We start from the raw sequence: 26,402 nt of genomic DNA on the forward strand, positions 1-26,402 counted from the left end.
CAGAGTGAGTGTGCATGCCAAGTGTGCTCCTACCTCTGCAGGGGACCTGACGGCAGCTGCCACCCTGCATCAGGCCCCCCCAGTAATCTTGAGGCCATGTCCCTTGGAGGGGTGTAATGGAGTGGAGAGAGTGCGGTGTTGGTGGGAAGGAGTGGAGTTTGGGGAGAGGTAAGTTCTACTGGGTCTCCTGGGCTGGTTTGCGACTATATTGTGGCCTGTAGATGTCCTGCAAGTTTGGGACCCCCTGGTTTAAATCATCAAGACAGATGACTATCCAGCTTCCTTTTGAAAACCTCCAATGAAAGAGCTCACCCAACTTTGTAGGCAGTCTGTTACATTGTCCTAATGCCCTTACAGTTAAGAAGTTTTTCCTGGCATTTAATATAAATCTACCATGTTATAGTTTGAACCCATTGCCTCATGTCTGTCCCTTTGTGGCAAGAGAGAACAACTTCTTTTGGAAGAAGTTTTTTTTGGAAGATCTCTTCTGGAAAAGCTTCTTCCGAAAGAAGCCTGCAGTCTAGACATAGCCTATGTGTAGCACCTTATATTTCAGTTTGAGTTTCATTGTGTTGTCTGTAGTCCAGCTCTCCAATTTATCAAGATTCCTCTGAGTTTCTCTCTGTCCTCCAAAGTGTTAGCAATCGCCCTCTCTCAGTTTTGTGTCATCTGAAGATACGATTAGTATGCTCTCTATTCCTACACCTAGGCCATTAATGAAGATGTTAAACAACACCTGACACAAACATGGTCCCTTTGGAGCTCCACTTGAGACCTCCCTCCAAATCAACACAATTCCATTTATAGTTACAGTTTGTTTGGGGTTATTTAACCAATGATGTATACACTTAATGGTAGCTCCACAAAGGCCATATTTCTTCAGAATGTCATGTGGGACACTGTCAAAATCCTTGGTGGCTTGCAGGTATATTTTATCCACTGCAATCTCCCTGTCCACCAAACCAAATACTGTGTCAGAGAAAGAAATCAAGTTGGTTTGGCATGAAATTCATGCTGGCTGCCAGTGACACTCCCTTCAGGAATTCACAAATTGAATGTTTTACACATTGCTGTAATAGCTTCCCAAATATAAAGGTCAGGCTGCCTGGTCTCTAGTTCTCTGGCTTCTCCTTTTCCCCCTTGTTAAAGATGGGCACCATGTTAGCCCTTTTTCAATATTTTGGGACCACTTCTATCATCCATGAATTTAAATATAGCCAGTGGCTCCAGGATTTCTTTGGCTAATTCTTTTAGTATTCTTGGGTGAATAGCATCCGGCCCCACTAATTTGAATGTATTCAAATTGGTCAGGAGATCACTAGTGTGGTCTTATCGCAATATACATCCTTTTCCCTTTATTGCTTCTGGTTACTTCGCTAGTTATTTGGTCACATTTTGTTTTCTGTGAGAAGACTGAAACAAAGTCATTGTTGCTTTGCCTTCCCATCACCTTCTATTACTAACTCACTTTTCGTATTAAGCAGCGGATCCACACTATACTTGTTCTTTCTTTTTGTGTGATGTATTTGAAGAACTTCTTGTTGTCTCTACATTCCTTGCCAGCTGTAACTTACTCTTTACCTTGGCTTTCCTGGTTAGGGATGGTACAGTACAAGAGACGGGTATTTTTTTCCATGCCACAAATTTCCCCAAATCTTGAAAATTTTGTCACTGTTTTTCTTGAGCAATTTCTGACTTGAGCAGATATGTTTATTCCCTCGCTGAACAACAATGGTGAAGCAGGATAAGAAAATGTACTTACTGCTAGCTTGAATGTAGCCAGTGTTATCCATTTCCCTTTTCTTTGAGTACTGAAGTTTCTAAAGGGGAAATTTACAAAATGTATAAAATACATAAGTACCAATAAGTGTAAAACAAAAACAACCGCCCTCCTGACCTCTTGACTCCCACCTAGCCTCTTACCAATTGTATTTTATTTTTCAAAAACTGCTGTAAAAGAGAGACATGCATCTGACGAAGTGGGTCTTTGCCCACGAAAGCTTATGCTCCAATACATCTGCTAGTCTATAAGGTGCTACAGGACTCCTTGTCGCTTTTACTGTAAAAGAGAGAATGGCTTTGTTCCACAGTAAAAAATTTGCTATATAAACTTGTAATGAAGATTCTGCAGGCAGATACACAGAGGCTCAGGAGTGGAAAATCTAGCAAGTGTCGAGTGTGCTAGCCTAGAATTTAATAGGAAAATCCTGTATCCTTTTTTCAGTGACTCCAAGTCCAAGAAGTCAGTTGCCTATAATTATGCCTGCATACTTGTTTTGCTGGTTGTTCAGTCTTCCAGTGATGTCCAAATGCTGGAACAGTACTCAGCGCCCTTATTGAAGCTTTGTAAGGCAGATGAAAATAACACCAAATTGCAAGGTACCGTATTTGTCATTATCAAGTGAATTGTTCGGAATGTATAGAAGAAATGTATTGTATATCGGTAATTAGTACTTCATGATCATCTGGTTTTGACAATGGGTATAATGAAATTTCTTTTTTAGCTGCATATGATTAGGTTGACTCATTGAAAAGATGTGATTTTTTTTTTTTCTGTGATAATGATATGAGTTCTTCAACTTGAATACCTTCCAAGTTTATATTTTATGTAATATTCATTACCAAGAATATCAGATAATTGCAGGAAGTTTGCACTCTTTGTTGGAAATAATTAGGAAGGAAAGATTTAGCAAAAATAGGGAGTCAGTGGTTGATTCTAATTTTGACTGTTTTTTAATTTTTCTCCTATCAGTCTAGAACTGTAGGCCCATTTGAAACATAAAATGCACAACTAGAAACCAAAAATTGTCAATATGAAACTTTTAGTTCATCAGTTTTTTCAAGTACCATCTCTTGCACAAAGATGGATGCTGCTCTCCTTAATCATATCATAAAATCCTACATAAACCATTCTTCGGCTTCCAGCTGTGCCACCTATGAACTTCCAAACTGACAGGTTAACAAATGCAGGTTGTTATGGACCAAAAAGGGAAGAGAACATCAGAGTTTAAGAACTTTGATGGAGAAGACTGGGTGGCTGAGCATGGGGTTTAATTGGACATTTAAGGAGCAGAATGTATTGCTATGGTTTGTTGTTAATACCTATTGTATGTGAGAGAAATGTGCTGTTGTTTTTGCTTCTGAATGGATTAGGCATTGTATTTTTAAATGAGTAATAGGGGTCCCTAAACCCCATGAGACATTTTCTTTAGGTACAGGCAGTCCCCGACTTACGCGGATCCGACTTACGTCGGATCCGCACTTACGAACGGAGCTTTCTCGCCCCGGAAGTCGGGGCGAGAAAGCCCCGTTCGTAAGCTGCTCCGGTGCCCCTGGTCTGCTGGAGACCGTCTCCAGCAGACCAGGGGCACCGGGCGGGTTCCCGTGCTTCTGAGGCTTTGCCAGAGCAAAGCCTCAGAAGCGCGGGAACCGCTGCTGCTGCCCCTTGAGACCCGGTGCCTGTGGTCTGCTGGACGCGGTCCCCAGCAGACCACAGGCACCCAGACTGAAGCCGCAGCCGCGGGGGGGTCCCGCGCCTCTGAGGCTTTGCTCTGGCAAAGCCTCAGAGGCGCGGGACCTCCCCGCGGCTGCGGCTTCAGTCTGGGTGCCTGTGGTCTGCTGGGGACCGTCCCCAGCAGACCACAGGCACCCAGACTGGAGCGGCAGCAGCGGCGGGGTCCCTCGCCTCTGAGGCTTTGCCAGAGCAAAGCCTCAGAGGCGCGGCACCCCGCTGCCGCTGCGGCTCTGCTCCCCGTGTCCCTGGTCTGCTGGGGGGAGGGGGCGCAGCTAGTGTGCTCCCCCCCCCAGCAGACCAGGCTTTTGTTTTGGACTCTGGGGCAGAGCAGCTGGGGCGCTGCCGATTGGTCCTGCAGCGCCCATGGGCACTACTGGACCAACCCGGCAGCACCCCAGCTGCTCTGCCCCAGCTCCTGATTCAGCCGCTGCTGGTCAGTTTCAGCAGCGGCTGAATCAGGACGTCTGGGGCAGAGCAGATGGGGTGCTGCTGGGTTGGTCCAGTAGCACCCCAGCTGCTCTGCCCCAGGCGTCCCCAAGTCAGCTTCTGCTGAAACTGACCAGCGCTGACTACAGGAAGCCCCAGGCAGAGTTGCTCTGCCCCGGGCTTCCTGGAATCAGCTGCTGATCAGTTTCAGCAGCAGCTGACTTGGGGACGCCTGGGGTTCTTAAGTTGATTCTGTATGTAAGTCAGAACTGGCGGTCAGTTTCAGCAGTGTCTGAATCTGGACGCCAGTTCCGACTTACATACAGATTCAACTTAAGAACAAACCTACAGTCCCTATCTTGTACGTAACCCGGGGACTGCCTGTATGTTTGTTTATAGAGCCCTGCGCAGAGACAAAATCAGTCTCCACATCCACAAAAATGAGCCACAGACGGAGATACCTGTGGATATAAAGCGGATGTCTGCAAATTTGCAGGAATCTAGAAAATTTGTATTTCACTCGGGGATGTAAAATCTCAGTTTATCAGTCAACTGATTAAACATTAAGTTCATCTAATGTTTAACCACTTAACTGACTAAAGCAGGATCTGGGCTGGGAACAGCTTGGCAGGAGCAACCCTCAGCCCGTGGGGCTCCTACCCTGAGCCTTGACAGCCCCTGTTCAGAGCAGCCCCTGTTGTCAGAGCGACAGGTAAGGAGCTGTTTCAGTTCCCACCGGTTACCAGGTTAACCGGAACCTGTAAGCACTACCCATTTAAGGTAATGTTTACCGGTTCACTGGGTAACTAACTGGTTCACATCCCTAATCTGCATACTCATGCATATAAACAGTAGGGATCTCCTTAATTCAGTTTTTCATACAAAGCAGTTTTCACAAATTGTTTACATATATAGGAAGGGAAGACAGGGACAAGAGTGTTTCTAATAGAAAACATATTGAAGAGACTTGTTGGAAACAATATCATTGGGCACTTCCTCATCCTCCCTCCCCCCCCTCCCCCTAAAAATTACTAGAAAGGGAAATAAATTGCCAATTTAGCAGTGTTTCAGGTGTTCAGTTTTCATTACATTTAGAAGGTGATAAGCCATAAGATGGTCATATTTCAAAAAATAATTTTGGCACCAAACTTGCATAAGCTAAATACTACAAAATTCAAACAAAATGCATGTCCTACTTTAATGTGTTTTTTATTTTCTCCTTACGTTAATATTATTACCCTTATACTCATAATTCATAATATGGCTTGTACCTAGCAAATTTTAATCTTAAGTGCATAACATCTTGTCAATTAAATTCTTCTTAAAGCACAGGTTTATAAAACAGATACAACTATAGTATATGACCTTTCTGTTCACCAAAATATCCTGTCTTTGTTTTTAGAGCTCTGCAAGTGGCTTGAACCTTTGAAAAATCTCAGATTTGAAATTAATTGCATCCCAAATCTCATTGAATATATTAAGCAGGTTAGTACATTTTTTTCATACAGAGGTCACTTTGTATGGGAATGTGATATGAGATGCTTTTTCCTATGCAGTCAGTCTGTCCAGCTCTTAATGTCTCAGGCCAGCACTTGCAAAGTCTGTGACTTCCATAGCAGATTGTGATGATGTAGAATTAGAAGGAAAGAGCAGGTTTATTATGTAGAAATAAGCAGTCTTAAAAGTTGCTTACAACCTGGTAGTTGTCTGTAATGGAAAATGACATACATAATTTAGCGTAACAGTTTGAAGTGTTTCCTAAGGTATTGCATAAGTGTAAATTTTGACAGTGTGGCAATGCTCTTTCTACAAGTGAAGAGTAGTTGTATTTGACAACTTCAGTCATGCCCATGAGTAGAATGTGAACCAGGTTGTTGAGGAACTGGAAAAATGATATCAATAAGATACAGCTTTCTTTAATGGTCCATATCAGTTAGTTCAGACTCTTACCTATATAGTAAATTTTTTTAAAATATATTGTGATGGCTTTACATCAGTTCAGAAGGCTATTAAAATAGGTTGGTGTAATGTATCCAGAATATCTTTGTTGCAACTTTCTCTTATAACATATGTTCTTTATTCTTTTTAATAGAATATTGATAGTTTGATGACCCAGGAAGGAGTTGGTCTTCCCACTGCACTCCGTGTTCTTTGTCATGTTGCATGCCCACCACCTCCTGTTGAAGGTATATTACTTTCTGATACATAAAACCCAGTCTTCTAAGTATCTGTTATTTTATCACACCTGATAAAATCTGATTTAAATATAATTGGTTTGAGATGTGTGAAAGCTAATTCTTCTTCCCTTCCCCACCCCTTTACAGGTCAACAGAAGGATCTTAAATGGAATCTCGCAGTTATTCAGCTCTTTTCTGCTGAAGGAATGGACACCTTCATTCGTGTTCTGCAAAAATTGAACAGTATTCTTCTTCAGCCTTGGCGGCTCCATGTCAACATGGGAACCACACTTCACAGAGTTACTACCATTTCTATGGCGCGATGTACACTTAATCTCCTTAAAACCATGTTAACTGAGCTCTTGAGGGGTGGATCTTTTGAATTTAAAGACATGCGTGTTCCTTCAGCACTTGTTTCTTTGCATATGCTTCTGTGTTCTATCCCTCTCTCAGGCCGCTTAGATAGTGATGAACAAAAAATCCAGAATGACATTATTGATATTTTATTGACCTTTACCCAGGGAGTTAATGAAAAACTTACAATCTCAGAAGAAACTTTGGCCAATAATACTTGGTCTTTAATGTTAAAGGAGGTCCTCTCTTCAATTTTGAGAATTCCTGAAGGATTTTTCTCTGGACTTATACTGCTTTCAGAATTGCTACCTCTTCCATTGCCCATGCAAACAACCCAGGTATGGTTTTAATTAAACCAGCAATTTAATACATAACTTCCATATTACCTTAAATTCATATTTGTGTTGTGGAAAAGATTGAGGTGAATAAAAGGGTCAATGGAGATTTGTAATCAAATAGGTTATTTTGAGGTATATTTAATTATTTATCGGTAATCAACTTGTGCATGCTTTGTGTTAATTTTAAGCTTCCCAAATAACCAGAGATTTGTAGTTAATTGGACATTTATTTTTTGTCACTTATTTAGCTAGACTAGATAGTTCTTCGGTATCCCATTATATTACCAAAACCTTGCAGCTTTTGTATCCAAAACTAAGAGCTGAAATGGCAGCATAGAGATGTTTAGACTTTTCAGAGCACATAGAAGAGCTGGGAGCTTTAATGCTCAATTTTTGATCTTTAACAAAACAGTAAGAATAAAAAGCTTGATTGTGATTGTTTACACTAGTGTGAGATTAGATTAGGTCTCAAAGGAATGCCTAGTCTTTTGAGATAACTATTAGTGTAATTTGCAAATTCTGTCTTGAGATACATACTTGTAACTCATTGATATTGCTAGATTTGTGGGAAGTTATCCGAGGAGGGCAGGATTTGGTCCTGAATGATATTTGTCCATAAAGCAAAAATCTTTTAAAGAGCCTGTAAATACTTTCTCCACAGGTTATTGAACCACATGACATATCGGTGGCACTCAACACTAGAAAACTGTGGAGCATGCATCTCCACGTTCAAGCCAAATTGCTACAAGAAATAGTTCGATCATTTTCTGGTTCAACTTGCCAGCCTATTCAGCATATGCTGAGGCGTATTTGTGTTCAACTGTGTGACTTGGCATCACCAACTGCTCTTCTTATCATGAGGACTGTACTGGATCTGATTGTAGAAGATCTACAAAGGTATCTTTGTTCTCCATTGCATGAAGATTTGTTTTAAATAGTTGTTGAATTCATCACTGTTGTCTGTAGTAATTTTCTCAGTGAAGAACATGGAATTTTGGATACCTTTTTAGTCCATTACAGATTTGATTTGAGCTCTTATCCAAGGTCTGCTATAGTGTCTTGTGTTGCCAACTAAGCAAGCAATATATTCTTTTAATGTAAAGAATTTTGCATTTTATGTTTATAGGAAATATTTGTGAGAAATTGAAACAAAATTGAAAGGTATTTTAAAAACATATATTTGTATACACTTAGATGAACTATAATTTGTTAAATTGATGATTGGTTATATTGCATATAAAATTATATTCAAGTAATGTAGTAGCTGTGGTAGTTTTTTCAGAAATCATACATTTTAAACATTTAAATTATGGCTTTTATTTAAAATGCAAAGTTAGTTTTAAATCTACTTAAATGAAAATGGTTGTACTAGACAAAAAGTCATTAAATAGACTATTAAGTAGGACCACTTCTTTTAAAGTACATTGATGTTGTTTCAGCAGCGCAGAAGATAAAGAGAAGCAGTACACTGGCCAGACTACCCGATTACTTGCTTTACTTGACGCCTTGGCCTCACACAAAGCTTGTAAATTAGCTATTTTGCATCTAGTTAATGGAACTATTAAAGGCGATGAAAAGTATGCGGAAGTTTTCCAGGAGCTCTTGGCTTTAATGCGATCTGCTGGGGACAATGTTATTCACCAACAGTGTGCTGAATATGTAACATCAATTTTGCAGTCCCTCTGTGATCAGGTATTTTATACAGTTAAAATATAAATTACTGAATGTCATTATAAATTGTGTGTGTGTGTGTGTGTGTGTGTGTGTGTGTGTGTGTGTACACAATAGAACACAATCTTTTAGATTGCTATGGTTATATGTCACAGAAAAAAAAGTTCTTCACATTTGCAGGAGTGTCTTGAATGTTATCTGTAATCTTGATGTCATGATAATTTGGGCATTCTTAATTTATCTGTTTTCAAATGCAAACTGTTGTGATAATTTTATCAGTTCTTGTTCAGTCCCTTAGTTTTTAGTATACTGTAGCATTCATGTTTTGTTTTTCTTGGGGTACAAAATCTATAATATTTGCACTTGAATGTCCCTTTCCCTCAAAATATTAAGGGAAATTACTGTTAATGTTTTGAGGGGGGAGTTAGATTTATGTCATATGATGCAAATAACCATTGATAGCTATTCACTGACTCTTCTGAAATGGGTTTGTTCTCAGTGTGGATCTCAGTGAACTGGTGTCCATATATAAAATAATTGATCTTGCAATCAGCCCCCTTGTTTGGCATTGGTAGAGACCAAGAATTGAATGGAAGTGGAAACTGAATTTTATGAAGATTTTGGCACATGGATGGGACAGTGAGAAGCTCATACTGCCCTTGCTTTAACTGATCGATGAATAAACTGATCTATTCTCCCAAGCTGCCAGCCTGAAGCCTCTTACAAACATATTAGTCACATGTTGTTAGTGTAAAATTCCTGAATTAAGAAAATCTGTCAAGTGTAATTAATCCAGTAGAATAGGAAATTTAACCTGAAAACCCCATATTAAGAAACGGAACATTTAAGGGCAAATGTTCAGTTAGGTACATACGTGCATTTGCATACATATGATTTTATGTGCAGTCTCCTCAGTTTGTGCGTATCTTAATCAGTAAAGAGGTTAACTGTCTGTGTCATCATATGTCTGACCTTATTTTGTGTAGTAGGAATTCTACAATTGTAGAAATTGGCATGTTTTAAATTTTCCAGAAAGTATTAGCAATTCTAAAACTTAAATTATTCATTGTGGTTGATTTAACTATTTTTTGTGATAGAGAGGGACAACTTGAATTACTACAAATATATAATGTATAGTGTAGTCCCTGTTTGTCTAACTCTAGATGGCCCTTTCATGGCACACAGCTCTCTCTCATTCAGTATAGCAGATATTGAATGAATCCTTTAAAAACAGTTAATGAATGTTTCTAGCAATGCTCTACACTAGTATCTTAGCCAGCATTTTAAGCCTATGTATTATTAAAAAAAAACTCACAAGACCAGTAATTGTATCACTTAAACTATCTTTTTATATTTTGGATTTCTTTTGTTGGTAACAAACCAGTAAATCAATAAGCCTGACAATTTCAGAATCTTCTTTGTGAAATGTATTTGCTCAGCTCAAAAGATTAAAAAATTGCAGTTTGAACTTTAATATAGACTATTTTGTGAGTTATAAGTACTAAGTATTTATTTTAATTTTGAATATATTATTTTAAAAATCCAATACACTTTTAAGTTTCTAGGTAGATACATAGCTAGAGCCCTGCAAATTTGCAGATACCCACTTTATATCCATGGCTATCTGCATCTGTGGATGCAGGTATCCTATGCTCATTTTTGTAGATATGGATACGAATTTTGTATCTGTGCAGGCCTCTATATGTAGCGAATTTATTGTTTTCTTCATGAAAATGAAAGTATATAATCTAAATGTATGGTCAGTATTTACCATCTCTACACACAAAGGGTATTTTAATGATTATCAAGTAGTGGTGTTTTTTCTTTACAGGACATCGCACTGATTTTGCCAAATTCCTCAGAGGGATCTGTTTCTGAATTAGAACAGCTCTCCAATTCATTACCAAACAAAGAATTGATGTCCTTAATCTGTGACTGTCTGATGGAAACACTTGCTAATACAGAGACGAGTTATAATTGTCTCCTGACATGTATGAGGACAATGATGTTCCTTACAGAGCATGATTATGGATTCTACCACTTAAAGAGGTACTGCTTTATAATTGAATGATCTAGAATTTTAAATTCAGATCAAATTTTTTAAACAAAGATCTAAAGAGTGAATATTTTTATTCTGACTTATTATTTGTATTGTAATAGTGTCTAGCAGCCCCACACGAGAGTGGAGCCCCATTGTGCTAGGCACTTACAAACACATAAGGTAGTTCCTCCTCTGAAGAGTACAATCTAAATAGATATGACAGAAAAAGTTGGGAGGAAAATTGGAGGCACAGAGATATGAAGAGACTTGCTGAAGGCCACACAATAGGTCAGAGACAGAGTCAGGAATAGAGCTTGGATATTGCGAATCCCAGTGGAGAGTCATAGGCATTGGACTACATGGTTTCCCAACTGCCTGATAACAGTTGTAATTATCATTTTGAGGGGCACAATTTTTGTTTCTTGGTTGTCAAAAGTATTACAAATTATTTCCTATGCAGAAATACTTCCTGATGAGAAAAACTTCATAATATATTATAGAAAATATTACAGTGGGACAGATAAGAGAGAGTGATTTTGACTAGATGGGTATTGAATTGTTTGTGTCATTTTTGTTCTCTGATAACAAGACCTGATATCATCATGGGGTGGTGTGTTTTTTGGCATAGTCCCTCTTTTGTGAGGATGGATACATAGTGGTTGTCACACTGCATCTTAGAAAAATTTAAGTTTATTTTGCACAATAATCTGTTACCTCAGTTATTTTCCTTATGCAACTTTTCTTTTTACAATTAAATAAAATGCAGCGATTGCGAGATGCAGTATATAATTTCCCCTCTCTTTTTATTTTGAAAACAGCTCTCTCAGAAAACACAACCATGCTCTGTATACCGTATTGAAGCGAGTAGTAAACAGCTTTAGTAAGGATACAGGTGAACTGGCCTCTTCTTTTTTGGATTTTATGAGACAAATTCTTAACTCTGACACACTGGTAAGTGATTATATGTGGAACATTTTTTCAAATGTTTTCGAAGCACTGCTTTGTTAGAGATAAGAGGTGATGAAAAAGTAAAAACTACTAGCTCAAAAGGCACTTCGCTGTAAAGTTTTGGATACGTTTTTCCATCAATAGTGCATCCTTTATCGCTTAACAAAATCTGCTGCACATTACAAAGAATGTTTGTTAATAAAGAGTAGCATTTTTCTTAGCATGTGAAAATTCGTTTGTATTCCTCATGGAGAAAATGCAGTCATCTGGCCTTCACACATTTTGATCAAGAATTCAGTTTGTGTTGAAACAATTTTTGATTTTTACATTGATTTTAATATTTGGCATGCTTGCTTTTCCCATATTTCTGCCCCTACTATGATAGTTGTTTGTTTCATCTTTCAAATTTACTGAAGTTCAGAAATAAATTCCTTTCTATTTTTACATTAATTTCCAAAAAAAATCCCCAAAACAACAGTTCAAATACTTGAATGCCTGTTGTTACGACTTGTCAGAACAATTTCAAAGAACTTTGAGTAGGATTTCACAGACTTGATTATTTAACTAACATGAGATGAAAACTGTAATGAGTGTAGCAATAGTGAAATATACTTGTGTGAGAGAAGTTAGTTTTATTTCTTAAACATAATTTGTAATGTTAGGGGCATGTAAGTGTATAAGACCCATTACAGATGATTCTGCAGAGTTCCTTAGGTGAAGTTTCTGAAGTGGTTGGCATGATATTGTGTCCACTATTTGGATCTGAGTTTGTCATGACAAGAGATTTGCTCTGTGTGTGTGTGTGTGTGTGTGTGTGTTTAAATTAAAACACACAATTCAAAATCAGTATGTGGATAGAAAAAACCGGAAACATTAACAATGCCCTGACAAGCCTATTTTCGATGTACATGAAATATAGGTGAGATGAGCTAACCATGTCCTCTTGAGTATACTTTTTTTATATTAAATCACTAAGAATAGATTTAAAAAAATCTTCCTCCTAAATTTTGGTGTATTGTCTCTCCATTAGTTGAACTGCAATATTATCTTTTGTTTGTTTGCATGTGTTTGTTGCACAGAATCACAGCATATTCATCAAAAACTATTCAGTGGAAATCCACTGAATTTCCATATTGTTCTGTTCTGTTCTAAAGTTTGTCTGAGTAGCTGTTCATTTTGTAGAGCTGTCAGAGCATCTAATTTTTTATTTAAAAAAATAAATTTAGCTGTAGCATTTGACATTTTTCAGGGATGTTGTGGAGATGATGCAAGTCTTATGGAAGTAGATGGTTCTCATCCCACCAGAACGCTGGGTCTTACAACAGCAGAGTTAAAACATTTATTACAGAACAAAGAAGAAACTCCAGAAAATTTACTCCTTGAACTGGAGAAACATGTTTTGGTAAAACGGTTTTGAATAATTAAGTTCCTGTTGTGTCCTTAGCTGAACTTTAAGTGTGTACACATAGATGCATGTCTACTTATTTGTTAAGAGGGCTCATGATGATATGCAATAGCTAATGAAATGCGTGAGAACGGTTTTATAAGTGGTGCTCAGAATTGTTTTTATGTTGGCTTTGTTTTTATTTATTATTTGTACCTTTTAATTCCAAGAGTCCCTTAACAGGGCTTGGGGCCTCCTTGTGCTAAGACACTGTTTTCGCATATGAGATGATAATCCATGCCCTTGAGAGCTTTATATATGACGAGATAACAGGTGACTAAAACGGGTAGGGAGATGATTGGTGTGCTGGGATCAGTTTATTAAAGTAGTTGTCTAGCCACTGCAGAAGAAAAGCTCTGTGTAAGCACAAAAGCTTTTCTCTCACCAATATAAGTTGGTTCAATAAACAATATTACTGCACCCACCAGGTGTCTCTCTTAGCCACTGCAAGTCAATTGGTAGGTAAACAAAGGCTAGACTCCATCAGGAATGGGGAGTGCTATTTGTTTTATGTTTTTTAAGGTAGTAGGGTGCCCTCTGTTGTGCTATCTGCTTTGCTGGATCTGTTCATTTTTGAGGACTGGATAGATGGATGGAACATAGTGTGCAGAAAATAGTCTGTGAAGCATTTGCTTTTCCATCTGGCAGAAACTTAATGTTGTATGTTCTAAATTCTCCTCTTTGGAAAAGTGTGTCTGATTGTGGTATCTCTTATACAGGAACGTTCTAAAGAAGACGACAGCCTTGAATCCTTGTTGGACAATGTAGTTGGACTTCGGCAGATGTTGGAATCAGCAGGCGATCCTTGTCCTCTGAGTGACCAAGATGTAGAACCGGTTCTTTCTGCACCAGATTCTCTCCAGAATCTGTTTAATAATAGGTAAAAAAGTAAATACGTTGGAGGCTGAATGTGCTTAACTTGGGAAAATGCAACAGTTTATGGATTGGTATATCCTGAGCTGGATTTTCTAGGTTTTGTGCTTCATAGTCTGTCAGCTTACTGCTGTTATTAGTATATCTTCATTGGAGAAGAACAAACTATGATAATTCCTTCTAAATGGAAATTCTTATAAATGCTAATTTTAAGGATTTCTCCCACAGTGGCTCTTCACTAAATTAGCATTTAAAAAATTTAAGGCCTGTTCTTTTGTAGGCAGCCTTGCTCATAGATCAGGTGAAATTTAAATATAACAGTATAGTATGTGTCACATGGCAACTGCTTACTGCCATGCTGCCTCATGGCGGCCACTCAGGGAATCAGCACTCCTGCCTCAGAGTGCTCTCTGCTGTTCCGTGTCCCAGCCACTGTTGCAGGTCTTCTGCTGGTTCAGCTTTATGTCCCTTCCTGGCCATAGTGCCCTTTCCTCCTCAGACTGTCTTAGGTCAGTGCTCCTGCACTCTGGGGTCCTCCAGTCTCAGGGAACTCCCAATTCCCCTTGCCTCAGTGACCCACTGCCAGTCTTCATCTAGCCCCTGCTACAGGGGAAAACTGCAGTCTGAAATGGCCACTCACCATTAGCAAGGGGCTGTGGACCTGCTGTCATTGCCTATCCTGGCCGTCTCCCTGCAGCCCAGTACTCTCAGGCCTTGCCTCAGGCCCTGCAGCTTGGGAGTGAGGGCAGCCAGAGCTCCCCAGCTCTGCCTGCCTCTTCCCAGAACTTCTGAGTCTCAGGAAGCATCCAGTTCCCCTAGGAGCCAAGTTCCTCCTGCTCCCCAGCTAGAGCAAGAGTGTGTGTTTTCCTTCCCTCCAGGAGCCCTTTATACAGCCCCAGTTGGGCCCTAATTGACTGTATTTGCCCCATCTGCAGGCTCCACTCTCTTAGCCTTCTCTCAGGGTTGGGTTTTAACCCTTAAAGGGCCAGTGTGGGGCAGATGCCCCATCACAGTATGATTTCATGAGATGTAATTACAACTGAAGGCTTTTTCAGTTCAGTTTTCTAATTACTATATTAGTAATACAGTACTTACAGTACATTTGCTACTTTTGCTGAAGCTTATGTTTTATAATCATTGTTACAGGACAACATATGTGTTGGCAGATGTGATGGATGACCAACTGAAATCTATGTGGTTCTCGCCATTCCAGGCTGAAGAAATTGACACTGATCTGGATATGGTAAAAAGCTTAATTAAAACTGAGAAAAAATAGTTATAAATGCATTCCTTGTTAAGCTGAAAGTAGAATTTGTTTACAAGATATTTTCCCTATTGCTCCCTCAATATGTATCTAAACTAAGGATGTTAAATATCGGTTAATTTACTAGTCGAAAAGTTGATAGGCACTTCTTCTGCATTCCTCCTTTGAAATGTATATTTCAAATGTATATTGAAATATACATTTCAAAGGAGGAATGCGGAACTCCACGTGCAGCCCAGGACCAGCGGGAAGTCCCACTGACTCCGGGCTGCATGCAGGTGTGCCAACTTTGAAATGCAGGGGCTCTTGTGCATTTCAAAGCGGAAGCGTCCTAATGCAGCCTGGGGTCAGCAGGGGACTCTCCAGCTGATCCCAGGTTCCGCTGAAATGCCGCACGGAGCCTGGGAGTCCCCAGCTGACCCTGGGCTCCGGGTGGCGCTGCTACTTTGAAGTATCTCCTTACCCCCCTCCCCACACTCCTTTGCTGTCTCTTTCAGATAGAGGCAGCAAGGCGGGGAGTCAACTAGTCCTTAACATCCTTAATCTAAACAGTCTTAATCTAAACAGGGAAAGAGGATGGGATTTTTAGAGTAGCAGAGGGTAGAGCAGGAAGAGGCTGGACCAGCCTCAGTACTTGTTAAGAACTGAGATAATTAAAAAGGAGGGTTACCAGTGGGCCTCAGTGATACCATTTAGGTGAATGGCTCATTCTTCCTGCCATTGCCCTACAATCTGATACTGGCTGGCACCCCTTAGAGATGAATATTGTACCTATTTAAGCGTATGCAGAAGCAGATAGAAAATCACTGAGGTCTTTGGAATACTGATAATACTAATTTTTTCCAGAATCATTAATATGGATACACAATTACCATAGATTTTCAGAAAGCCTGTGACAAGGTCTCTCACTAAAGGCTATAAGGTGTAAAGTAAGGTGTCATGGGGTAATAGGATAGTCCTCTTTCAGATGGGTAACTGGTTAAAAGACAGGAAACAAGGGGAAGGAATAAGAATGAAGAGAGGTAACTAATGGTGTCCCCTGAGGAGTCTGTACTAGGACCAGTGCTGATTAACATATTAATAAATGCACTGGAAAAAGAGAGAAACAATGAGGTGGCAAAACTTGCAGACAATAAGAAAACTACTCAAGATAGTTAAGTCCGAAGTAGACAGCCAAGAATGACAAAGGGAACTCTCAGAACTGGGCGACTGGGCAACAAAATGGCAGATGAAATTCAATGTTGATAAATGCAAAGTAAAGCACATAGGAAAACATCCCAACTATACATAATAAAGTGATGGGGTCTACATAGTTGTTGCCACTCAAGAATGAGATCTTGGAGTCACTATGGATAGTTCTGTGAAAATATCCACTCAGCATGCAGTGGCAGTCAAAAAAGCTAACAGTTTTGGGAATCATTAAGAATGGGATGGAGAATAAAACAGAGCATATCCTATTGCTTCTATATAAATCCATTGTATGCCCACATCTTGTATACTAGGTGCAGATATGGTCATCTAATCTCAAAAGATATATTGGAATTGGAAATATTTCAGTAAAGGGCAACAAAAATGATTAGGGCATGGAACAGCTTTCATATGAGGAGAAATAATAAGATTTTTCAGTTTGGCAAAGAAATGAGTAAGAGAAGACATAAGAGAGGTCTATAAAATCATAACTGCAGTGGAAAAATAAATAAGGAAATTGATTTACTCCTTATAACACAAGAACTAGGGGTCATCAACTGAAATCAGTAGACCACAGGTTTAAACAAACACAAGTATTTCTTTAGAGAATATACAGTCATCCTGTAGGACTCCTTGCTAGAGGATGTTGTGTAGGCCAAGACTATAACAGGGTTCATAAAAGAACTAGATAAATGTATGGAGTATAGGTCCATTAATGGCTATTAGTCAGAATGGGCAGGCATGGTAGTTCCTATCCTGGGAAACTGGGAATGAACAACTGGGATGGATCACTTGATGATCACTCTTCTGTTCATTACCTGGGGCATCTGGCATTGGCCACTGTTGGTAGACAGGATACTGTGCTTAAATGGGCCTTTCATCTGACCTAGTATGGTTGTTCTTGAATGATCTTTATCACTTTTTAGAGCTGTTTGACACTTAGGTATGTAAGTTAGCTAGGGGAAATGATTTTTTTCCTTTCTCTTTTTCATACTGCAGGAGTATTCAGAAATTTTGATTAGGATTGTGCTAGGAGTTGTATACACATAACAGAAAAGGCAATTCTTTTCCTCAAAGAACTTGTACTCTATCAAAATTTAAGAAAAGTTCATAGTTACAGGCTGAATTATTTGTAAAAACTTCATTTGTCTATCTACACAGACCTCAATATTTTGATTAAAAAAATTATGCTGTGAGTGTATCATAGGTCAGATATTATTCCTGGGAGTTACTGCTTTTGAAATTAGGCGAGACTAATGGAAACAACAGACTTTTCAATTTCCATACTTGGAGAAACTATCAAATATCTCTCATCTCAAACTTGATTCTTATTCATCTTTTCATATTTTTACCTTCCTTTCTTCTTGCTGATATACAAAGAGAGATATTATGTAAATAAACTTCTTCCTTAGCAAACTATCTCTTCCTGTGTTTTCCTCCCTCCCAGAAGTCACATTACTGAATTTGTGAGATTGCTTGCTAGGCTGGAGTTTTAATTGAATCAGATAGCAGACTGTCAAATTCAAAATCTGAACCTTAGGCTTTGCTATTGCTGAGGTCCAGGCCTGAACAAGAGCTGCTGCTGTAGCTCCTGCTATTTGGTGTTGCTTCTTTTCTGCCAGCTCACATGACTGGAGTTGAAGGCCCGACTGGGGCTTTGTGCTCTTGTGAGGGACTGCAGAGCAGGATGGGACCTTAGCTGAGTTACTTCTATGCAGCTGCACTTCAGTATTTTTTAAATGAGAAGTGTTATTCAGTGTTGTTGGTTATGACTGTGATAGTGTAACTGTATTCTATCATTGCAGGTAAAAGTAGACTTAATTGAACTCTCTGAGAGAGGCTGCAGTGACTTTGACTTGCAAGCAGAACTGGAGAGATCATTTTTGTCAGAACCGTCATCTCCTGGTAGGACAAAAACCACAAAAGGGTTCAAACTTGGCAAACACAAGCATGAGACCTTTATAACTTCAAGGTAAGTTGTATTGCTGACTTTGACTATATTTAAAGTAGTCTAGCTCAGTGTTTCTCAATCGGTGGTTCGAATATCCTTAGGGGTACTCGAGAGAAGTCTGGGGGGGGTACGTCAACACAATTGAAATTTGGAGAAAACTGAATTTTAGTTTTACGTTTTACAGCGCTTTATTATTTTTGGACTTTTTACTCCCAAAAATTTCATTGCCTGCCCGCCTATGATTAAGTTGTTTAAACAAATGTGTTGCAATGGTAGAAAAAAGTTGTGTGTCTGAAAACTGTAGGTACTGAGGGTACTTACAATTCTTTTTTTGAAAAAGTGGTACTTTATAAAAAACGTTGAGAAACACTGTTCTAGCTGAGTGGGATATACCTTCCTGCAGATACGTAGATACTTAAAGTTGAGATGGATATTATGTACTAACAACAAGCTGGTTTTTGAGCAGTCTACTGAAAGCTGTATAGTTTGATAGTGAGATATTATGGATGATGCATATTTAAGAAGTATGAGGGAGCAAAGACTTCTACAAAGGGCTTGCCTACAATATTAAGCTTAACTATCAAGATATGATTATGTTCCACAATTTTTAAATTATGAATTTAAGTGTCTATTAAATACTGAGTATGTACTGAGAATGAGATGGAATAAATTCTTAAGTCACTAAATAATCTTGTTAATTTTGTTTTGCTTATATAGTGGAAAATCTGAGTACATAGAACCTGCAAAGAGAGCACATGTTGTGCCACCTCCCAGAGGAAGAGGTCGGGGAGGATTTGGACAAGGTATTCGACCACATGATATCTTTCGTCAGAGGAAACAGAATACAAGCCGACCACCTTCTATGCATGTGGACGATTTTGTTGCTGCAGAAAGCAAAGAAGTGGTCCCTCCAGATGGGATACCACCACCTAAAAGGCCACCAAAAGTATCCCAGAAGATTTCTTCACGTGGTGGATTCTCAGGGAATCGTGGAGGACGGGGAGCTTTTCACAGTCAGAATAGATTCTTTACACCACCTGCTTCAAAAGGTAAGTTGCCTCTTGTATGACGATTTGGAATAAATGGATTACTGTCTAGGATAAAATGCTTCTCTAGTGCATGCTGGAGTTAAACCAAAGCTATAACTGTTTTTTATTATGGTATTTAATAAATACTGGTGGTATTTTTGGAAAAGATTTTACCTAGATCTTCACTCTTTGATCTCATTCTGTTGTATGGCCATGAAAAGTTATGGGGCTAGATGGACATTTCTTTCCACCTTTGTATTGCCCACAGCACTGTTAATAAAATGCTCCAGTGTCCCATAAGGCATTCTCTTCTACCTCCAATGATGCTCAAACTGGAGCTCATTGAAACTTTATTTTTTGTGACGAATAGCAAATTTGCCAAAAATGTATTTTATTTTATTTTTTGGCACAAACTGTGCAAATTAGAGTTGAATTTGGTGAAGTTTCCAATTGCATTTTTTTTTTCAGAAATGCCAAAAACATTTTGAATTGACTTATTTGAAGTTGTTTTTTAGTTTTTTTTCACTTGGTGAAAACACACCCCCTTTTTTTGGGTGGGGGAGGAGATTCAACCACTTCCCAGATGCAAAATCCCCAACAGCTTTCTGGGTGCCACGATCTCAAGCCACTTGCCAGCTTTGCCATTGCAGCTTCCGTAATGCAGTTGCTACAAAAATACTGAGACACATGGAAGAGTGAAAATGTTCCGGGCAGTGTTCAATGGATAAAATATTCTGTAACTGGGATTTGCATGAGTCTACTGTCAAACTACTTTACAGATCCTATTGTTCATTATATTTGAGTCCGTAAATTAAAAACCAGATACATTTCTGTGTGCTGCAGAAGAGGCTTTGCCACAAGAGTATGCAGTGGCAGAGAGCAGGTTTCACTCCTGCTGCTAACAATGAGAGATCTGACATTAGTCTAGGTTAATCGCAGCCTCTTGAGTCTTCCCCCTTAACATCTTTCTTGGAATCTGACGTCTTCACTGCTTTGAGCCTTGTTTGGCTTTGTTATTAGTGAGACTGTCTTCTAGCTATTAGGACACAGGCAGCCTGTATGATATGTGGCCTCTTGAATGAGTTTCATGATGTGACCACATCAAACCAGTAAAGCTACTCATCTGTACAAAGCTCATTAGGCGCTTGGTATATTGAGGAAGTTCTTCACATCTCCAAAGCATAACAGTGTACTTTGGGTTCCTTTAGGCTTGACAGTGTTAACACAGTATCTACCTTGGTGCATATGATGTAGATTCAGCCCATCTTTAGGGAGACTTAATGCATCAGTCTCCCTATAGATTAGGCATCGGGAGTCCCTTATATCATTTAAAATGTTGGTGTTGTGTGTAGATAACATTCTTCTTGTCTTGTTTGAATACAGTTATTGCTAGTAGACTAGTCATGTACTGCAGCCTACTACTAGATAAACGTTGCAGAGATTAAAATGCAGACAATCTCAGAGCGCTGTTCAACATTTGTGTTTTGTGTTTAGGAAATTACAGCCGTCGTGAAGGAGCCCGGGGTTCAAGCTGGAGTGCACAGAGTACACCACGAGGAACCTACAATGAAAGCAGAGGGGGTCAGAGCAATTTTAACAGGGGCCCACTGCCACCATTGAGGCCATTAAGCTCTGCAGGTGTGTGGTACTCTTTGACAGCACGCAGAAGTGGGCATCATGCTGATTAAACAGGGGTGTGGGCTGGGAGTAAGCAGCCTGGAGCGGGGGAGGAGAGAATGGAAGGAACCTTGAGGGGGGCGGTGCAAGCTGCTTGGGATGGGAGCCAGCAGCCTCCTCCCTGCCACTTCCACCACCCCCATCCCTCCCTGTGAGACTGCTGACTCCCAGCTTGAGAACTGGAAGCCCCACCTCCCCTCACAAGAGTCTGGAGCCCCTCTCCGGACTAGGCTAGAGTGGGCTGCTCCCAGGTAGCAGTTAACTGTTACCTGGGAAGCATCACCCATTAAGGATGATACTTACCAGGTAACCAGTTAACAGATTACCCATTCACATTCCTACTAGAAAATAAACAACAAGATAGGGACTATGTACACTTACGCTTGTTCAGCACTTAGCTCAATGGTGCCTAATCCATTAGCACTAACACCATTAATACTTTTTCTTTAAGGCTATCGACCTAGTCCTCGTGACCGTGCTTCCAGAGGCCGTGGTGGAATTGGACCATCTTGGGCAAGTGCTAATAGTGGTGGTAGTGGTGGCTCAAGAGGAAAGTTTGTAAGTGGAGGCAGTGGAAGAGGTCGCCACGTACGTTCCTTCACACGATAAAAATGAGACTTTACAGAACAACCCAGCAGTGTGAACTTTTGATGATGATTAAAAAAAAGAGGCACTAAAGGACCAATTTAGACTTTTATTGGTATCTGGAGACAGCGAGAGAATATTTTTGTCTGAAGAAAAGCATTTTTTTGTTTGATACAAGACTTGAAATTTCAATAAAATTCAAGACTTTTTGTGTACAACTGTATATCTTTTGTTCCTTTTGAAAGAACATTTAAACTTTTTTGTGGACTCGTGTAGACAATACTGAGTAAGGAACCCACGTGTATTAAGACTTCAAGGATTTATCTTCTAAAATATTTATTGTGCCAAAAGCAAGCTACAGGTGTGCTGATATAATATATAAGGCAGCTGGAGGTTTTCCTCTGAGGTTTAGAATCAGCAGCCCAATTTCCTTTTGGTCTGTTATTACATGAATGAGGTACATCTTACAAGTGGTCCTCGAAAACGCAAAAGACTGACTCAGATTTAATATGGGAAAGAACACAAAACTACTTTATGGATAAGTACTGATACCACCTTTACATACATTAAACACAAACCTGCACTCATTGACATTGGAAGGAAAACTTCCATTGACTTCAGTAAGTTTAAGGTCCAAAGTGTAACTTTTTGAGTGTGCCACTCCTAACCCTGTATGTTAAGGCCTGCTTGTATGCAGTACTATTGTCACAATATTAGACAGGGTGCGTGAAAGAGTATCTTTTATTGGACCAACTTCTGGTAGAGAGAGCAGCTTTCTAGCTTACACACAGCTCTTTCTCAAGTCTGGAAAAGGTAATTGGTGTCACAACTAAATATAAGGTGACAGTTTTAGCTAAGTTAACACACTCTTGAAGGAACCATTCAAGGTGGCATGTTGAGGACAAAAACGTAGGTTACAGATAGTTGTAATAACCTTGAATCCAGTGTCTCTATTAAGATCATAATTTTTAGTGTCTAGCAAAGTCACAAGTTTACACTCGGGCTCATTTTTCAAAAGTGTTGTGCAGGTTTCCTTTGAGGATGAGGACTGTGAAGTCAGACCAAGTGAGCACGTTGTGAAATGTTCGTCCACAGGTGCTTTAGTGTCTTTTGTCTCTTATCACTTTCACCTGGGATTATAAGAATTGTCCAGTGTTACTGTAATTGAGGCATTTAGTGCACTGGATATGTCACATGCTGTGATAGGCATGTGTAACATGGATCTTGACAGGTGTGTTTGGGGGACAGAACGAGTTGATCATTGTAGCACTGTAGAGATGGCAGCAGCTTTTGCATTTGTTGTCCTGACAGGGTCTGGTGCTGCTTTGAGCCAGTAAATCCTGGTCCGTGGGGAGCTCACTTCTGAAGAGGAGCTCTGTGTAGCTTGTCTCTCTAACCAACTGAAGTTGGTCCAATAAAAGATATAGCCTCACCTACCTTATCTCTAATTTGTGCTACAAGGAAATCATAGGGTGAGAGAACTTCAGTATAAACAGAAGCCAGATGGACTTAATATTCATAGTCTGCTGACAGAGTTTAAAAGCACTTCCATGAAACTAAACAATCTCCTAAGGAAGCAGAAAATATACAACTTTTCCCTTTAAGGGACATGTTAGGCTTTCTGCTTGTGTAACTTTTTGAGATGTCTTATGATTGAGGTATACAATGCAAGAGTGAAAGTTTTGAAAATTAGGAGCATACAACAAATCTGTACAGACACTTTCACATTTTTCATGCCAAAAACTTTGTTTTGAACTCAGATGTTTACTTTTTTTCATCTCTGTGGAATCTGTTTCACATAATTACTAGGAAAGGAAGGGTTTAGTAGCTGCAGCTATCATTATAAATGCTCTATACATTAGCCCATGGAAGATAATTGTTGAAATTTATTTTGATTTGCATAGCTACCTTTACACTACTGCAGTGGTATAAAGGAGCCTTAAGCTTCATGAGAACCAGGCCAAGTTTTCACATTCCATATAAAACTGATCTTAATCTGCTTTGGTCAGCCAGCAAACATGCTATTAAGCACTAAACACTCACCACTTTCCACCCCAAGTGCAAGGCATATTTCTTTGACTTTTCTTTCTCTAAGAAATACATAGCGCCAGAGATGTATTCAAGTAGTCAACTACCAGATAAGCTTAGGTTTATTGGGTAGTCAAGTCGACTACTCACATTCCTCCCCCATTGCTGCCTCTGTATTAGAGGCAGCAAGGGGAAGGAAGCAGGAGGCGGTGCTGGGGGCAGACAGCTTAAAAGTTGGTTTCCCCTCCCCCCAGCACCGGCTTCGTGGTGCCACTTTACCCCCTTTCCTCTGTGCTACTGCCTCTACGTGGGGGAAAAGGGCGGAGGGGAAGCTGCCATGAAGCAGCCTCTACCTATGGTGGGCCCAGGCTCACAGAGGGCAGGGGCTGCTGCCAGGGCAGCCCCTGTTCATGGCCAGCCCTGGCCACTGCAAACAAAACTTGCTCCAGCGCCAGCTTGCAAACACAGGCTGCTGCACCTGTGCACCTGATACAAGCCAGAACTGAGCAAGTCCAGCTCAGTCCTAATTCACTCCGGGTCCAGGACCTACCCCTGCTGCGGCTCTGTAGTTTAAATGTAGTAGGAGCTGGGCTGCCTGCCTACCCAGCTCTTACCCCCCACTGTGGCTCTGCAGTTTAAATGTAGTAATTCCTGGAGGCTTCCTCTCATTGACTACACCATTGGTGTTCAACCTTTTTTAATTTGCAACCCCCCAGGGCTGGGAAAACTTTGGTTGAGCAAAAATGGTGCCAGGAACATTTCATTGCAGCCTCTTTAAATTAAAAGCGCTGGTCTGCTCCCCTGCAGCGCGAATGTTGGGCACTGAGCCTTGAAAACAAAATGGCAGCCTGGACCGGCGCTGCTACCTCCCCCCCCCAGGAAGACAGCCGTGACCCACAGATTGCACACCGCTGGACTTCACGATTAGCTACTTATTGGCTTCCTAACATTCCTACATAGCACTATGTGGATGAGTATTTTTATATATATCTATAGCTACCAAAACCACTGCCTGCACTTCTCCTGGGGAAGGAAAGAGAAAAAACATACATGTTGAGTGTGTCATTGTGCTTAATTCACTACTGGGAGGGGCTGTGGCACTATGGTGATGAGAACCTATATAAAACAGAAAACCAGATTTGAAAGTGTACTGTAGACTAAGAAAGAACATGTTTTAAAGCACTATTTAGCCCTGTTGTCTAATAGCAATCAACAGTTTTAGCTGAAACCATAGAGAAAGCAATTGTGGGAAGAGGCCTTGTGTGCACAAACATGGACGTCATAGGCCCAAGTCTACTAGTTTGCACAGGCAGTGAATTTATATGATCTATTGGATAAACTTGTTCTAATTAACTGGGCATGGCTAAAGGGAATAACTGTTTCACGTAGCTATATATTTGAATATTGTATAAAGTAGCAGATGCTAGAAAAACGAATAGTAGAAGAATCTGAAATGTGAAAAAAGCAGGATACTGAAGCCAGTCATGGAAGATGGAATTTTACTAATGCAACTGTAATTACTAAAACGGGTGATGTTCTAGTAAACAGGTATTAATGCTATTTTTTTAAATTGAGGAACATTGCATAAATATTTTGTAAAGCAGACAGGCTCTTTTAAACCATGTGTTTGAGGTTTTTTTTTTTAAAGTATTTTTAGACACTTTACAACTTATGAAACTGCAGTAAGGATGTGAGTGATTTGTTTTCAGGCTGGAGATCTGGAATGAAAAGAAAAAGCTTCAATTATGGAACAACTTGTAAATATTGGTTCTTGAAAGTTTGAAATACAGCATGTGATGCTTGTCATTTTCCAACTGAAAAATAAAAGACTGCTAAAATTGATCAAGACAAACAAAATCTCAGTAAATCATTAGTCAAACTTGAAAACTAAGTGGTATGTCTACGGTTTCTTTAAATGTAATTTTAGAACTTGTAGTTACATAGGACTTATTTAGTATTTGTGGGTTCTCAAGGTCAAATTAACTTGAAATAATGCTGTAAATACTGGATTTGACTTGATTTGATGTACTTAAATTGAATTTTACCCTAAGCAACTCAGGTTTAACATTAAATTCCACTTTTCCATTTAACTTGGAACTTTTGTTGTCTGACTAGAATGCTGGAAGTGGCTAATGCCAAATGAGCAGGTAAGTGTTGAACAGCAGTTTTCTTTGTAAGCAGGCCCATTGACTTCTAATAAGGAGAAATGAGGCAGTGTTACAGCAGCTAGTATACTTGTGTTTTTTCCCTAATGGAAATCTATAGACCAAAACAACGTCATCTTTGTTTACATAAATGCTTTGAATATTCAATGTTCCAGAGCTGTTTAATTGCTGCTTGTATCTGTTAGGAGCTGAAGTGAAAGTTATTTCCAGCAGTCTGAATATACTTCTGCCATATAGCTATAGTGGCTTTCATTGTTCTGCTGAATTTTATAACTAAAATATCTTTCAGTAACAATCTGGTTCCTTTACTCCTCTCCTGATCAGTCCTGTGTAAGCAGTTGTCCAAGGATCAACAGGACAGGTAGGCCTGCTTTGCTTTTCCATGTTCACTCAGTTCAGCAACAGTCTTGTAAGGTGGTTATGACAATGCTTAAGTCCTGAAAATACTTGCAAAGGAAAATTCCACTGAGCAAAATAGGACTAATCTCATCTGTCCGTGAGTGATTGCAGGGCTGGGTGGGATTAAGTTCAGGAGTACTAGTGTGTCATTTTGGACCCCAGCTAGTATTAACTTCAGGGCTATATGTAAAGTTCCTAGGTCACAAGCTTGGTTTCCTTCTGAGGAAAAATACACAAAAACAGGGTTCAAGAAAGCAAATGAAGGGAAAGGAGACAGTAAAAACAGAGCACTACTATCCACATTTGCCCAAGTTAAGATACATCACAAACA

At 39.7% G+C, this 26,402-nt stretch overlaps 1 protein-coding gene across 5 annotated transcripts in view; it reads left to right on the plus strand.

Moving 5' to 3' along the window:
* Positions 1-25,364, plus strand: part of VIRMA (vir like m6A methyltransferase associated) — a 68,272-nt gene extending 42,908 nt beyond the window's left edge. For 4 of the 5 annotated variants that reach the window (XM_006110999.4, XM_075920375.1, XM_075920374.1 and 1 more), the window contains exons 10-24: positions 2,225-2,379; positions 5,343-5,425; positions 6,033-6,126; positions 6,265-6,809; positions 7,471-7,706; positions 8,249-8,501; positions 10,312-10,529; positions 11,340-11,472; positions 12,719-12,871; positions 13,633-13,793; positions 14,933-15,029; positions 18,044-18,210; positions 18,907-19,238; positions 20,712-20,855; positions 21,346-25,364. In XM_006110999.4, coding sequence (XP_006111061.1) covers positions 2,225-2,379; positions 5,343-5,425; positions 6,033-6,126; positions 6,265-6,809; positions 7,471-7,706; positions 8,249-8,501; positions 10,312-10,529; positions 11,340-11,472; positions 12,719-12,871; positions 13,633-13,793; positions 14,933-15,029; positions 18,044-18,210; positions 18,907-19,238; positions 20,712-20,855; positions 21,346-21,503 — 2,929 coding nt within the window. In that variant the 3' untranslated portion in view covers positions 21,504-25,364. The remainder of the gene's footprint in view (positions 1-2,224; positions 2,380-5,342; positions 5,426-6,032; positions 6,127-6,264; positions 6,810-7,470; positions 7,707-8,248; positions 8,502-10,311; positions 10,530-11,339; positions 11,473-12,718; positions 12,872-13,632; positions 13,794-14,932; positions 15,030-18,043; positions 18,211-18,906; positions 19,239-20,711; positions 20,856-21,345) is intronic. The other variant, XM_075920373.1, reaches the window with a different exon arrangement.
* Positions 25,365-26,402: the final 1,038 nt, after the last annotated feature.

Source organism: Pelodiscus sinensis, chromosome 2, assembly GCF_049634645.1.
Source record: "Pelodiscus sinensis isolate JC-2024 chromosome 2, ASM4963464v1, whole genome shotgun sequence".
NCBI classification, from domain to species: domain Eukaryota; kingdom Metazoa; phylum Chordata; order Testudines; family Trionychidae; genus Pelodiscus; species Pelodiscus sinensis.